Below are 17106 nucleotides of genomic sequence, written 5' to 3' on the forward strand. Positions count from 1 at the left end.
TATGTGCTACTCCATGCAGCTTCAGTTATTGCAAGCACCAACCACTGTTTAGCATCTTTCCCTCATTGATAAATAAAGCACAAGATTAGAATTCCTCAGACTCCAGATTGTGTGTAATCAGGTTCTAGAAGTTGATGAGCAAACAATTTCTTCTTTTAAAAAAAACCAAAAAAGTACCTAATAAGAACCTTCAAGTAATTCACACATCTATCTTTTTTCCCCGAAAGCTGTAATAAAAGAAATGCTAGATTATGACAAAGGTAGTACAGTACCAGGCAGACCTCTTCCCTATCTTACATAGTAGGTATGCACATTTACAAACTAAGGTACTGGGAACTGTGGATCAGAATATGCAAGACCCTTTAAAAAGTTTCCTGTGCTTCCCAAATTAATATCATGTCCTTGTTTTATGGGCATCTGAAATTGCAATCCTTCCTAGCCCTCTCACTTCAAACCCTGCAAAGACCACACAAAGGAACTCAGGTATCTATGATTCTATGTAGTATGTGCCAAGGGGCTGCACAATCTCCAAACAAAAGTCTGTATGAATATTGGACACAACACCAGAGGCACCAAAATGCGTATTTGACCAAATTTGCAGAGTGTGAAAATACCATGAAGCATCATAAACACAAATCAGAGACCAACGATCATTTAGGACACCAAACAACTTCTTGACAGCCTTAAAAAAAAAAACCAAACACAAAATAAATAATTCAAATATCTAAATATCAAGGGATTAAAAGGCATTTTCCCATATTTAAGGGAAGGCATCACAGGTGAGGAAAATAACTGTCAACACAAGGTATCACAAATCAAAAAGCAGCTTTTTCACATAGGAGATAGTAGTATCATTGGATAGCATTTGAATATGCTCATTTCCTGAAAGCTCAAATATCACCACTTCCTGTTTTTGCATGTCCACCCACTTTTGACACTGCAAGGCACTCTGTAAGTTTACTGTACCATCCCCATCGCTGTAAAGAATCTTGGGTTCTTTGTCAGGAAAACTTTCATAATGGAAGGAATCAGGTGTTTCCACGCCAGTACCATAAAGACAGTGTATGCGCACACCAGGTGGTGTCATTTGGTAGACCAGGGGTTCAGTGTCCTGTCTCATGAGCCAGCCATCTTCAAAATTAATGTCCCTGTAGAATTTTTGGTAATCCCGGAGAGTGTAGTTAGCTGTAGGAGTGCTTACAAAGACCTTATCTGGAGGCCATGTGTAGTTGTAGGGGAGCATCCAGTTTGTGGAAACCGCTGATCTCTGCTGGTCTCTAATCTTGAGTGAACTGATAACAGGTATTCTATTGTTGTCACCTTAAAAAAAAAAAAGTAGAATTTCATTATACACAAAGCAATGCATGAATCTCAACCAGCAGCAATTACTACCACTCACAGAGATAACATGAATAAGAAGATTATTCCCTTTGCTTACAGTGACAATTTGAGAAGTTTTTCCTCATTTATGATTGTCTTGATAATTAACTTCTGCAAACTAACTTCTGATAACTTAAAAATTTAAATGCAAGTTGATGAATGAATGACTGACAAACCAAACCAAGAACACTGCTGCCTTTCCAATACGCTTCTTTTTAAAGGAGAAAGTATTTCCTATATTATCTAAGTAGGTAATCAGCTTTTATTAGGCATTATTTATACCATTTGCCAGTTTTGTCTTAAATGCTCTTCTGGAAATGTGTTTTACAGTGATTCTGGTACCTAGATCATGTTTTTGCTGAAAGAACAGATGAATACTACTATCCACATACACGTAAGAACTCATGAAGAGACTTTATAGCCTTAACAAAATGTTTAAAGTTTTGCACATTCAAAACAAGCAGAGTAGCAGTATTTCATTCAGAATAGCTATAAAAATTACTATATGGTTTATTTACCATTTGGCATAGTGTTTTACCAGTTTATGCACTCCCTTCGTTACAAAACCTAGCAGAACATGCCTACAATTGAAAGAAAATGGCAGACTCTCAATTGTTACCTAAAAGATAACTTGTCATAAAAGAAAATAGAAGCAAAGCAAGTATTACTGTCTCTGCTTATGCTATCAAGTAAGAATGCTGCACTCAATGACCAACTCAGTCTTTATGTGTAGTACTTCAGTGAAAAAATAGTTAGAGCTTGTTAGCTTCTGGTGGGAACCTTGGAAAATTGCCAATATTAGCATCTTCCCTTCCAGTCAGCATTTCAAAACTGCTAAAATACTTGTGTTGCTCAGAACACAGGTTTTCTCTAATGTAAGCACTAATATTTTCTAGCAACTCTGGTAACCTAAACTACATCTTTGCTGGGGGAGACGGACAAAACCAATAATTCTTGAAAGACCAGTTGATAACTACTATACTTGGGAAATGTTCAGACCAAGGCATTATATTTTCTTAATATAATATAAATCTAGAGAGCTAGAGCTTATTATCAATAAAGGTCTTAAATATCTGATACTCAATAAAACACAAAATTGTTACATTTTACCAAATTTAGACTTACTCTTATTATAGAACTAGTGTTTGACCAAAACATTTCAAGAATTTTTTTGTAGACATCAAGTCCATTGTTTTCTTAGCAGTTTGTTCCAAAGATGGCTCAAACTAACACATGACTAAGTTACAATTTATATGCGTCTTTCTTCGTATTTTAACCATTGTTCTTGCATCTTCACAAAATTAAATGCTGCTTAATAGATGGCAGATACAGCGATTACTAGAAACAAGTTTACTAAATAAATAAATAAATAAGCCCTGAGACAGATTCGAGTTTATTTTTATAGTGACTGTCTGATCAAACATATTTTCCATGATCACAATGGCTAGCACACCTCAATTCTTTTGTCAGCTGAACCTTGAATCAGATTTTCCATTATTAGGTCCAGGTGGTTATAGCATGTAGTGATGCAGGTCAACCACACCATAAAAATTGAAATACTGAAACCGAAACCACTATTCCTGAAATAACACCAAAGTATGTTTTTCAATTCCGTAAGGTGGCACTATTGCTTCAGTAAGGAGACCTAAAGCACAATCTTTAATGCCATCTTTAGGAGGACTATATGGAGACATTGCTAATACAAATCTGAAACAGATAAAAAGGAAACTCAAAAGAGCACAGCAAGAATCACAAAGGTCCTGAAAAATGTGTTTCATATTACTGTGTGGTATAAATACTTAACTGTGCACACTCACCACTAAGCTACTCAATGCTACTTGGCAGTTTTCAGCAAAGAAAGCCCGAGTTCTGAATTGAACAATGAAAGGAATGTGTACAAAATTCATTTCCAGTAGAATAATCAAACACAGAACCTGACTATTCCAGCCTTCTCTTAAGAACTGTTAGAAAATGCTTATCAAATCCTTTACTTTTCTCTGAAGTGCAGAAGTACCATATGGCTAAGACCATGCTTAAGTCATCAGGCACAACAGTCATTAACATTATAGTGAACAAAATATTGGGCCTAAGGAAGACACTGCTAGCATCTCAAGCTGACAAAAACAAACAAACAAACCACCACAGTGAACTTTGTGTCTTTGCTCGCTGTAGTGGGAAGAACATCCTCACTTTATTGGCTCTGGAATTGTAATGATATAAGTATTGATGCTGCAAAGCACATGAATAAGTAGCAGAAAGTATCACAGAAGATCTAAAGAAAATAATTCCACCTGTGTACAGTTTACCACTTCGATAACACAACTCTGGATTTGACATGAAGTTCCTAGCCATTACCATATCATAAACAGGAACGGGAGCAGAAAGAATGCATTCATAGCTTGCTTTGTCTTTCCTGCAGCAATGCAGTATTTTTCTTTGAAGCAACAATTCTTCTGCATACTAACACCCTGATAATGTAAATTTTAGAAACTCATGAATAGACTAATGTAATCCAAGTGTTAATACGTGATGGTGGTGATTTACTAGAGATATTTGAGACAGAATTAGCTTAAAACTGTGCGTTCTGATATTATGTTCTGCCCATTTAACTTTCCAACATGATTCTTAAATTTCTGCTCTAAAACACAGGGTTTAGTACAACAGACATACAGATTAAATGACTACATTTTAGTAAAAATTTAACTCTTCATTATGCATTTGTATAGCTAGCCACTTTGGATGAGATGCATTATAAAGGACAAACAAGATATGAAGCACAAAAGTTTAATCCAACAGAAATCTGGGACTGTGGAATTTTATATAATCGTGGAATTTTATGAAGGTGATATTAACATTGCTCACTTCCTGCCATTTCTGTAGTACGCAAACTTCTCATACAAAGCCTGTGGGAAAAGGGAAAACAATTTTTACAGTGCCATTGCAATAGATTTAACAACATATAACTCAATATAAACATCCAATTTAAGTTTTCTAATTAGTAATTGAGCTCTGCACTACTATTCAGAATCAAATGCCTTTGCTAAGCAAAGTATTCTTTGATCTGTCCATGCATGGCACTTGCTGCGTATTCTGCATTTTGATGAATTCCAGTTTCTGATGTCAGCTTTGTTTAGGAAGAAGATAGTGATATCCAAAGCTAACAAGCCAGAAACACCATGAACTAAATGCCAAACCACATGAAATAATTATGGTATCACATGATGGGGTGAGTGAACGTTTTCCATCAGTCATTTGCAGTTACTTAGTGAAATACGTTATGCTGCTTTATTCAAGTTTTTTTAGTCTCAGGCATATCCAGTATGCTAAACCCAAGATCTCAGAGATTCACTTTCCTTATCTGTAGAGTTGTAACTTTAAACAGGCATTTGTGCTGTGGGCACCACTTCACCACCATGTCTACAGGTTCCACTTAATGTTAACTTCAAGCAGCTGTGTGATCTTTAATCAAAGGAAACTACTGAATGCTCTGGAGTCCTTGTTAGCTTTGCAATACTGAACAGAGAGCAATCAGGCTGGAGGCAGAAGTGACAGAAATAGAAGACACCAGGCCAAACAGCAGATGCCACAACAATCTGCTGAAAAGAGGTTAGGAGAGGTCAAGAGGGGATGCAGCTCCTGGTTAAGGCACATAAAAAACTTAGTCCACTCCCATGAATATAAAGAATGACAGTCTGGTCACAAGGCTTGAAACATCAAGTTGCCATCACTTATGAAAAAATTATTTTTAACTTCATAGTACCTTAAACTCTCATCCTCCAGTCTTACAGTTAACAGTCTAGTTAGTATCTTGCACTACTAACAAAATACATTGCAAACCCTCAAATTACCTACCTGAAGCCAGCACACGGAGAGTTTTAGCCACTCCTCCCCATGGAGCACCTAATGACACATAATCCTTTATGTACTTGTCTTTCCAATCCTGAGTCTGATGGTTGAGGAAGTAGAGGGTGTACATGTTACCCATACTGTGGGCAATTAAGACAACAGGACTTCCATACTGCTCATACATTAACTCTATCATCTTGCGAAGGGCCACAAAATAGTCTCCATTCTCATCTAAAATAAACGTACACAGGTTACACAGTTATAATTATTAATTGTGAATGCTGAACTTCAACACAATTCTTTAAAAGGTTATTTTTTGAAACTGTCTGTGGAATTAATAATGCAGAGCTTAGAAATTCCAGTATTAAGTGGGAGGGGTGGGTGTTTTTGTGGGCATGTGTTTTGGTGGTGTGGGTTTTTTGTTGTTGTTTTGTTTTTAAGCAAGTCTTAAGTAGCAAGTTGTTTAAAGCAAAAAAAAGAAACCACACCACAGAGCTTTCATCTGGGTCCAGGGGTACCCAGGCCTCAAGAACTAGTCAAAATTAAGGTTTGAAATATAATTGTACAGGTGGGATGGGAGAAGAGACCCAAAACATTATTTGCTGGCTTGAAAATTTTGTTCAAGCAACAATATGTTATTTACTTGGTGCCTTTCGCCAGTCATAAGGTGCTCCTCTTACATCTTCATCACGTTTGTAGCCCCAATCTACTAAACTCTGCACCAGCATATAAAAGTAACTGCCTGTAGACATCAGATAAGAGAGAAACAGAACAGTGAAAAGATTAGCATTAGAAGCAGCTGTCAGACACTATCGTGAAACAAACTAAGTTCTGGAGACATTATCTCTGATACCATATATATAGACATTAAAACTGTAGTCTTAGTCTTTGACAATCTAGAAAGCTGCCATATTAAACAAAATGAGTTATGCTCGCTGTCCCCCAAAAGTGAGAGGATACCATTATTAAAACTTCTTACTAGTTGGCTGATCTATCAAACAAGTGTGGCAGCAAAACATGGCATACACAGCATGGATAAATCTTCCTCAGCAGAAATGTGTCTTACCCTTGAACTGTAAAGGATACATCTCAGAATTACTACATTAGAGTCCTAGCTTTTGTTGATTGCACATTAAGTTCAGGTAGGGTATATAATACATTCATAAAGGCTGGCCTGGATTTCACCAACTTTTATTCTTGGAAACAAATGCTTACACTGTACCCCAGGGAAAAAATCTGGAAACTACCCCAAAACTATTTTTCTGTCTATCAGGTAGTGAACTAAAGTGACTGAACATAATGCTTCAATAGCAAAGAAGGGAAACATTTGCAGACTGGCTATATATTGAAAGATGTTACATATTACAAGCTTTGACACATAGGATGTAAGTATTACCACAATTAAATGCATTTAATAACAGTTTGAAAAACTAAGTGTCAAAACATCCTATTGCATATCACAGTCATATTTAAGTTTTGAGCAGAATCTCACTCGTTAGTCTTGAATGCTTATCACATAGTCCCTAAAGTGAACATAGGCAATTTTAAATATAGCCCTGTTCTAGTTATAAGAGTCATCTAGTGAAGATCATTAAGCACATTACTGCCCTTTTGGGGATTGCTCCCTACAGAAAAGAAAAAGAAATCCATGCTATGAAGCATGTGAAGCTCAGTGCATTACTGACTATTAAATTACTTAAGTCTGCAGCCACAGCTAACAACTCCTCACAAAAGCTTGTCAGATTCAGTGTTTTCTGAAAGATGACTTCTACAAAAACACTAAACAAAAAAACTTGCAAACACATTAATGCAAAAATCCTTTGCAGAACAAATGTAATTATATAATTATTCTGACACTGACAAAAGACAGGGAATTACAGAGTGCGGTACCATATCTCCCAGGCCCATTAACTCATTCTTAAGGCCAAAGAACATCTTACTCAGAAATAAGCTGAAATGAAGTGGTTTTATTTTGCTTGTCAAGCTTCAGTCACAGAATTTTCTACTCAACCCATTTCATTTTCCAAAAGTGTGTGTCTTCAAAGTGCCTACTCAAGTTTCATCCAAAGAACTTAAATTTGGCACAAGACTAAGTAACATGGAATCTTCTTGTCTCAATCTATCAGGCCAAACAACAGACAAAACAATACAATGCAACAAAAACACTTAAAAGCAAAGTGAGCCATGTGCTACCCTACTACCAAAAAACAAAAAAAACCATCTGTTTTTCTACTTCTAAACAGAACTGTAATTTGAAATCACATTTCAGTAGCTTGTTGTATACAGACAGACTAGAAAAATCCTATGAGTGACAAAGCACTTCAGACACAGCTTGTACATACCAACGCTCCTTTTAGTTGGGTCAAGGAATTCCAAGGAAAACGTCTGCCCAAAACCTGGGACTCTGATATCCACTCCATCTGGTGGTTCTGTAATCTTACTTGTTCTGTTATATACCAGCCTGGGGGGGCGGGGGGGAAGAAAAAAAGAGAGAAAAACATGAAACGTGTCGTATTACCACATGACAACTCTCAGCTACATTGGGTCTTACATTCTGAGTGCAGTAGCAAGAACTTCAAGTGCCATTACCTAGAAGGAAAAAAAACAAAACAACAAAACAAACAAAAAAAAAACAGGCAGACATGATAAGAGTACTCTAATGGCTAGGAGGTTACACAATGCAAACAATTATTTTAATTAGTTTAATGCTTTACATGCAGAATCTGAGACTTATCTTCTCTATAAAACCGAGTATACAGAATTGTGACTGAACTTCAACTTTAGAATATAAGCTACTTTATATAGTTCTATACCAGTTCACTTTGCATCAAGCCATATAATGGAGAAAACTTGTCAAGAACATAAGAATGTGGCAGTAGAAGATAAAATACCTGTAAAATCAGATACCAGAAAAATTCTCCTAGATAAAAATAATTCATTTCTGTTTAACTAGAACACAGATACCAGCATAAGGGAGTACTTGATACTTCTTGGCTAGTAACAATTGGTACCTCAGGAAACACATAGAGGTATTGAGTGTTTTGTAGATACTTTTCAAATCAATTTGAGATATGAAGAATCTGGAGCGTTGGGTCAGGGGTTTTTTTAATTATTATTATTGTTGTTGTTGTTGTTGTTGGGGTTTTGTTTGTTTGTTTTTAATACCATATCAATACAATTACCATTTCTGAATGCAAGTTTTTACCCCTAGATGGAGTCTTAGAATCTGTTGATACTCAAATCTTCACACACCAAAAATCTCTCTAGCCTGTAAGGCATACAGCAAGACTTAAAGCAGAGGTACAACTACACAACAGCTTGGTATATTCACATAAAAGAGCAACATACCAATACAGTATTTTTAAATTGCACAAGCTAAATATTTCTTGTTTTCATAGAGATATTTATATGATTTTTACAGGAACATTAATGAAGCAGATTGAACGACGAAATAGTCTGGAAGCTTTAAATTAGGCAATGTTTTAAAACAAAATAATTCTGGAAAGAGACTTCCAGACTGCCCTTGAAGGACCCCATGTGTCTCAGCTGCCCATGAGACTGCTCTCTAATGACACACTGCCAGCAAAAGTGCAAGCTCACCTTCCTCCTTCCTGTCCCCTCTGTGCTGCCCAATGTACCTCCTTCCCCCTTGCATCATCAAAGCTTAAGTAACTCATCAAAAAAACAGAAAATGTTCTGCTTTAGCTAAGCCTACAGAAGTGTCTGATAAGCGCCCAAACCAAAACTGGGTAACTGGTAGGAAAGAAAGTGGAAGAAATTAAGAGAAATTAAGAGAAATTAAGAGAACCTCTGCTTTTCATTAGTGATGAAAGCTACCTCAGACGTAACACATCTTCCAATTCATCCTGTTACTCTACCTAGCAGAATTCTAATTCATTTCTCTCACTGGTCTTGAATCAGAAAAGAAAGTTTAAGGCGGCCATTCTGTACAAAGCATGTCAGTCTAAGGAAAGGAGATAACTGCAAAGAGCAACATTTCTGGTCTTACCTGATATTATCAATCCAGCAGTCAATGATGACAGGCAGAAGCAATTCTAAATTCAGCCAGAGTGTAAAATAACTGTCTGTCTTCTTAGAGCAGAGATAGTGCACTACTGTTGGCTTATCTAACTTTGCTTCCAACTGATTACCTAAGTCCCCCGGAACTGAAAGATATAAAAAGGAGACACTTAAAATTAAAGTGTATAACATTTTACATTATAATATACACAGCTTAATACTGTAACCCTCATATGCAGTATCACTGCATGCAGAGATACCATTAAGTTTTGTAACTGGATAGTAAAATATTACATAAGAACAAAGTACTGCATGCACTGCATTTCCACTGAAAATATTTAGATTTTCAAAAATCATTAGCTGAGGAACCACCATGTAGAATAATTCTGGGTCAACAGTTCATAACTTCAAAGAGCTGACTATATAGGAACAGGTCATGTTAGGCCATGGGTGTGAAAAACAGATGGTCTCAAACATTATGAAAATTAGCTGTGTTTTAAAGTGCAAACTGAATCTTTGTGAAAGAATTTTTTCTTCAGAGTATTAAAATTGCACATGCAAGTCTTTCTGTTATCTTTAAACAGTTGCCTGCAAACTATCAATTTGACATTAAAAAAAATTATGAAAAGTGAAAGCAGCTCCATTTATGTTTTTTATTTTCACTTCTTCACCTCCGACCGCACTTTTGCTACACAAGATTTAGTTGGCTAGCATAATAATCCAAATACATAGTTTCATATCTTTTCCATTCAGGTTTGGATGCAACAACAGTTTTGATGTTCACTTTTTTTTTATACATTACATCAGTAATACCTGGAGGGAAGGGTCTTGTATTTGCACCTTCTCTGAAGTGCACTGTTCTTAAGGCATATACTAAATGCCAGTATTCCTTTGACGAAGTTTTATTTTCCTTTATTTTAAACACCAGATGGAGACAGGAATATTATTTCTAAATTAGAACTAAGCTTAAAAAATGATCTTACAATTTTCAGCAGTAAGTTTCCAGAGAAACTTCTTACATTCTCTTATGTTTAATCATTTTTTTCCCTCTAGAACCAGAAAGGCAAAGATACTTCAGTAACTGAAAAGTTTCTCTGTATTAGAAAAATTTAGGACTTAGGCACTTCTTAAGGGTTCCTCCCTGCCCCTTTCAGCTACACAGCCCCCCTTTTTTGGGTGTGCATAATTGTATCCTATTTACTTGTCAATGTTTAATTTTGAAGTTTTTTAATGCAGGCCTACCCATACAGTTGCTTTTTTCCCCCCCACTTCAGTAAATTATTTAATCAAAACAGTTTAAGTTCTATAGAACACTGATAGTTAGATAATATCTTTTAGTGGAACACCTAATTTAACTGGAAAGCCAGATGTGCTTTCGGAGAAACACTTATTGCAGAACAGAAAAAGGACAGAACTTCAAACTAAATATAGACCTGGACAACCACACTCTTACAACCTTCAACTACTGCAGGTTATGCCCCACCACAAAAGGTACACCTCAGAATTTCTTTATTAACTACCCCTACTTTCTCACTAGGTTTTTCGTGTTTTTATTTCTGTAGTCTTAAGTGAAACGTTAAAAGACCCAGTAGCTGACCACAGTTTATTTTAGGTCATATTTCAAGGACTCTGATATACTGGAAAGCATAGTAAGGGAGATTATAGTATTGCATCATACCCTAGAAAGAACTTACTGAAGTTCAGTCTTGTAACCTCACAAAATGCTGTTTAGTTATTGCTTATAGAACTATAAGGCAACAGCTTGTTCCACAGTCTCGTGCCTGTGCTGTGTCAGTGCTCTTAATTAGAAAAGGAACAGAATGTAATTCTATTTATATCAATCACTCATGGCCGGCCAGTTTCAGCAGCAGACCTGCCAAGGACAGAACAGGTTGATTTTGTCTTCAGTTTCAATGCAAAATGAAGTAGAAGACTGACATTCTGTTCTACCCTGGAATCTAATTTCCTTGGGTAAAAATCAAGTTCTTCCAGCAAAGATACCTTTCAAAAAACTTAAACATCTGGAGTATCAAAGTTTTAAGAACTTGCTGAGGTTTCCAAACAGCACTCAAATAATCATAAGCACTCCCGCTCAGAGTAGGAAGACTCACAACTGAAGAAGTTTAAGATTATCAAGATACGTTTATCAACAAGAGTACTGAAAGCAGGAAACTGTACAAAGTCTCGCTTGGACTTAATGGCATGATCTTAGATTAACTGCAAGTTTAATTTGGTTAAGATATTTTATCCTCAAGCTTCTTGAGGACAGAGGCTGTGCTCCTGCGTCCAATTCAGAGCAGAAGATGAGAAACATTACATACTAATTTTTACCCAAGGGATGACAAGGAACAAGTTGAAAAGTAATTTATTTAATTCTGAACAAAAAATAAGGGGCAAGTTCCACCTGTGCCAAGATACAGTACTGCAGTTAAAAAATAAAGTCTCATGTACAGGTGTGATGCCTGTTCGTTTAGAAAGCAGGGATTAACCAAAAAAAAAAAGTTTTTTTCAGGTTTGCATTTCCATATTAACAGTGAAACTGCTAATCACTATTTCACAACTCGTGTTTTATTTTCTGAAGTATATTCTGCAAGCTGAAGAGGGTTCATGATGAAGCTATAGGGAACGAAATGCAAATTTTGATTTTTCAGGTTATAGAAAGAAACATGCAAGATCTTCAGTCCTCACCCCACACAATTTAAGTGTTAATGATTTACATTTTGGCTGGAGAACTACTTAGTGGCTTTTTGATAAGTAACAGGTTAAAAAAGATCACATTGAAGATTAATTCTGTGGGATAAAGACATACCTTTCTGAATTTTCTGTGATGGAATTTGAAAGCAGTAGAAAAACACATTTCCCTTTGCTTTCAGACTATACACAGAAAGCATCTGGGGGCAGAGTAATCTGTAAGTAATTTTTCTCCTCATCCTCTCATCTACCAATATCTCTAGTTTCTATGCCTTTTTGCTTTCTGTGCCTTTTTCTATAATAGAAACATTATAGAAAGTTCTTACTTTTTAAAGCCTGCAGACTGATCCCATAAATGTACAAAATAACTGGCAAGTGAAGTTCTGCAAAATACATCAGCACTAGTTAAAACTGGATGTCCAAAAGATCTCAAGCAGTACTCTTGCTTCCCTAATTTGCAGTTGTGTAATACATGTATTGACTTCTGAACTGCAACATTTGGAAATATGATGAGATTTCATATTCAGCAGAAAAAAGTGCTTCCATCAGATTTGATAGGGTATCAGTTCTAGCATATTCTCATTTTTCACAAAGATGGTAATCCCAACAGAACTCATTATAATACATCGATGAGCCCAATTCACTTCCAATATTATAGTATCCTTTGCTGGTTTTTTTGTCTCCACTGCCCTGACAAAACTAGTAGATCTCCTTCTGGGATATGTTCTTGTTTGATTAAAATTTATGGAAAGCATGTTTACAAATTTCATTTGAAAGTTTAAAAGAGGTCACAGACTTTTCCAAGTCTGGGAACTACAATAACTAGCTTTAGGATACACTGATACTCCTGCCTATCACTATCCTTAAGTCTTAATGACTGATTCACAGTTCCCAGCAGAAGACAATATGCAAATTGCACCCTGGAAAGTGACTTGCCTTAATACCACTCAGGAAACAAAGAGAAAAGAACATTCAATAAAAGCCGTGAATAGGGGGATTTTAAATTTCATTTGGAAAAAAGAAAAGATAGTACCTATATAATAACTGGGGGAGGGAAGCTATCGTTTGTGTGGCAAAGAGGCCATCAATTGGTACTTTTTTACTACTTTTATCGGAAATGCAAATGCCTTTGGATATATACCAACTATTGTAACTTTTTTACTGGTATAATTTCCTCAAATAACTGTCATCTTTTTGGTTCTATAAATTAGCCTTCCTTCAAAATGAACCAAATTTTCTGGAAAATTAATTTTAAACTCTGACCACAGTTCTCTAAGGAGAATGTCTCAAAGTAGCTCATAGACTCAATGACAGACTGCCACAGAAAAGGCTTGTGTTTAAAATTAGGAACAAGAAAGCAAACAACATCTCACATGATACTCCTAGATACCTCAGATCACATGAGGCATAAACATTTAAATCACTCCTGACCATACAAACACGCATACCTCAATTAGCAGTCAGTAGGAATTCACAGACAAACCTCTTTTGCATGTAAATCAATTATTAACAAACTTCATTTAGGTGTCTTTCTAGAAAACTTTAGCCAAGTACCTAACAAATTGTTTGCAGAAGGTATCAGAACATTGATATAGTAATTGTGTTGAGTCAGCTCTAAAAGGTAAAGAGTTCAGTGAATCCGCCGCTGATCTTATAAGGACAGGTTATCAGCTCCCAAAATTGATAAGACATGAGATAGTACGCAGTGATTATCGATGGACTATATGAGAAAATGAAGGAGGAGGAACAGCCACAAAATAAAGGAACTGCTTATTGCGAGCATTAGAAGACAAGCGTGTTGAATATATAACCAAACCAGTAAGAGAAGTGCAAAAATACTATAATTGCATGTAAACATGAAGCAGATATCCAGAAGTACTTGCACAGAATGAATATATATATATAATTTTAGAAGATACTGTCAGTCGAGCAGAGGTATTCAGTAGGCTTAAAGGAGATTTTCCTGTATGAATATATTGTCCTGGCTGAATAGGAAACTCTTAAAAAAAGGCAAGAAAGCAATTTAGTATCTTAAGTAGTCCCCTTTTCCCCAAAAACACTTGATAGAGGAACTCCAAGACAATCATTTTAATCAGCATTATGTCTTTGATATCAAGCCTTCAGGCAGGACTCTGGAAGTAAGGTTTGGATTTTACCTCATGTTTCTTCTCTAGTGCCACTATTCTATAAACACCCTTTGATGCTTTATTATTTAAATCTCAGGGAAAACTGAGCAATTACATTGCAGTATTTTGGTGTCAATTACTACCCATGTCAGTTTGGTCCCTGGTCTTGCTCCCTTGGTATGTACAAACATGATCTTCAGGCATAGTAGCTCCTGCTGCTAAGGCACCATTTGATGATGCACAGACCAGCTTAAAAAATAACCTAATCCAAACGGAGTGGTGCCGCTCTCCACGTTCCTTGTGCCTCCACTAAGGTAATTCAGCTACAAAATTAATCACTTCTTCCTCAAGAGATTAATTTTCTCATGCTTTAGCAAGCAAATGACTCCACAAAGTGGCCAATAAGCAGGCACAAGGAAAGCTGGGGGAGCACTAACGAGCTATTAGATTGGCTTAGCTGTTTCACAGAACCACACCTCACCTAAGCCAATTAGGGGGCTCTACAAATCTGAGATCTGTTGCCACCACAACTACAGCCAATAGTTACAAAGTTGTATTCAAGCAGCTCATCTGTTTTCAGATTTGAGATTCCTAGAAGCAGTATTTTTGTTAGTACCTGGGGAGCAGAACAAAGTTACCCAAAATAAGCAACGTCCCGTACTTGCAAACTACTGCTCTACTTCCTCCTCCGTTATTTCGGTAAGCACAGGTTGCAACTGCAAGTGGGGTCATTACACACAAAAAAATTTGAGAGCGAGTTACACTAGGTCTTGTGACCATCACTGGTCTAAAACATTTATGAAGTGATCATTATGTTGACAACATTCCTTTAAACAGCATTCCTTCTTTCTTTATTCCTTAAGATCAGATGGCCAACTTGCCATGCATAGAATGAGACAAAACTTGTTAGCTCCTCTTTCTACTTAAGGGTTTTAACTTCCAAACAGACCAGGAGTGAATGCTTAGATCATGAGACCACATTTACTACAAGATAAAAACATATTTAAAAACTGAACACATGTGAGGAATTAAGGATCCAGATGCCAGCCTGATAAATCAGGAGGATCAACTCTGTATCCCCCCTCTCGTATGGACTCCAAAACCATCTCGGGCTTGTATAGGCCTGTATAATGCAGCCTTGCATACACCTCTCAATCTCCTTTTGCAGTTGTCATTCTAGTGCATGTGGTCTTTTCCCCTCTCCCAAACACCTGTGCTAAGCCAGCACTTAGAATGCCTCCCTAAATGATTATCCTAAACCCTTCTACCATTCTCATCGCAGTAATTCCTAAAAAGCTTATCTTAACATGTCACATACACAAGAAGGGTGAAGAAAAGGTCATGAAAAGTTAACTAGAATCAAGATGGGAACATTTCATACAGAACCAGTGAGTGACCGACAGTCACTCCTTCCTCTCCTTTATTTGTTTGACCTTCACTGCCCATGTCACATCTAATGGCAGCTAAGCTCTTAGTGCAGGTGTTTTTACAACGACAGTCATTTCTATACATCAAAAACCATGGTATTTTACAATAGTAAGTTACAGCAAATCACTCACTAAGAGCACCTACTTCCTCAAAATTACAGACAACCCAGAAAAATTATCTTAAAACCCATTGAATCTTCACTTTCTGGACAGGTCAGGACTGGGCAGCAGAAAACAGCAAGTTTGAAAATGCAGGCACTGACTAGAATAGTGAGAGATGCAATTTCTGTAGTGTTTGATGAAAATTCACTTTAACAGCAAGAAAGTCTATGTTTTAAACCACTCACTGATGAACGTGTGCTCAGCCACACAGTATTTACCAGAATGGCTCTTAGGAAAACAAAATGTAGGTCAGCCATGGTTTTTAAAAGCATCCCCATTAGGGAACGTATATACTTAAGAGTAGATCCATCAGTAGTAACTCCATGCTTCTATAATCACTATCCCTTTATCCCAATTGCTTTTAAATCTTCTTTGATTCCTTCATAGCTAGAGTTGAATATTGGATCAGCAACTAAAACACTATCACTTTTGTCATCAAGAAGCTTGCGCTGGAATAAGTGCCAAAGCTTATTGCTAAAACCCAGCACTAGAGTGGAGAGATGGGATAAAAGATTGCTTCTAACCTTCACAGAGAGAACTCAAATCGTGTTCACATTTTCACTCCAGCCTCTTAGGACATCCTTTTGTGGTTTCTTCTTCCAAATCTACATCCTCTTAGTTAGTTCAGCCATCTATTAAGAACTGTGAATTTGTACATGGTGGTCCTGAGATACACAGCATCTTTTAAAAAGTTTTTGTTTAGCGTTTACCTTTTTATATCAGAAGTTTGTAATGGTAGTAATAAAGTCAACAGCAGAGCCTAAATTGTTATAAATAAATGGAGCTTAAACTGAATGACATGCCAGCGATTATCCTTTTCCTAGTATTCTTCCCATTTTCTTACTTTTTCTTCCTCCTTTATCATCAAGGTTAATTGCATAATAAGAACACACAGCATACTGAATGCATTCACAGGACTGACTACTGACGTTAATATCACCAAATGCACTTAATTAATGTATTGGAATGCTTAAGAATTACAATTTCAGTAGACAAGTTATTAAAACATTTAAAATTTATTGACAATTCTTCTTACCAATGGATACAAAAAGCACCTAACAGGTATTACTTAGTAACCATTATATGAATACTTTCTACATATTTGTAACAAACTATTTCGTGTTAACAGATGAAACCACAGGCCAGTAATCAATGTTCAGTTTGTATGTTGTGCGATGAAATATGCCTGTTTTTCTTAAAGTACTTGTAGTTTGGCTGCTGTAACATCCAGTCACTCCTCTTTCCACATCTGATTCCAACCTTTTTTATGAAAGGTTCGTATAGAGTAAAAACTTGAAAAGCGAGGGTCTGGCTTTAGTTAATGCGCTAAGAATGTATTTAAACGAGCCTTGTTTCTCCCATACCCACCGACAAGCAAAGGCAACCTACTATCTTCAGCATGTTCGTGCCCCCCCTGCGATGTGAGGTGCCCGGCCCCCCCTACCCGGGCCTGC

At 36.6% G+C, this 17106-nt stretch overlaps 1 protein-coding gene across 1 annotated transcript; it reads right to left on the reverse strand.

The window, feature by feature from the left end:
* Positions 1-732: 732 nt before the first annotated feature.
* PLA2G15 (phospholipase A2, group XV) lies at positions 733-16176 on the reverse strand (the record flags this gene model as incomplete). Its single annotated transcript, XM_009577319.1, is given in 7 exon segments — positions 733-1320; positions 5233-5457; positions 5870-5968; positions 7569-7687; positions 9236-9394; positions 16042-16103; positions 16105-16176. Coding segments are annotated over 7 exon segments (1248 nt in total), but the record flags the coding sequence as incomplete, so codon positions are not given.
* Between the last annotated feature and the right edge of the window lie 930 nt (positions 16177-17106).

The sequence above is a fragment of the Fulmarus glacialis genome, unplaced genomic scaffold, assembly GCF_000690835.1.
Source record: "Fulmarus glacialis isolate BGI_N327 unplaced genomic scaffold, ASM69083v1 scaffold1805, whole genome shotgun sequence".
NCBI classification, from domain to species: Eukaryota; Metazoa; Chordata; class Aves; order Procellariiformes; family Procellariidae; genus Fulmarus; species Fulmarus glacialis.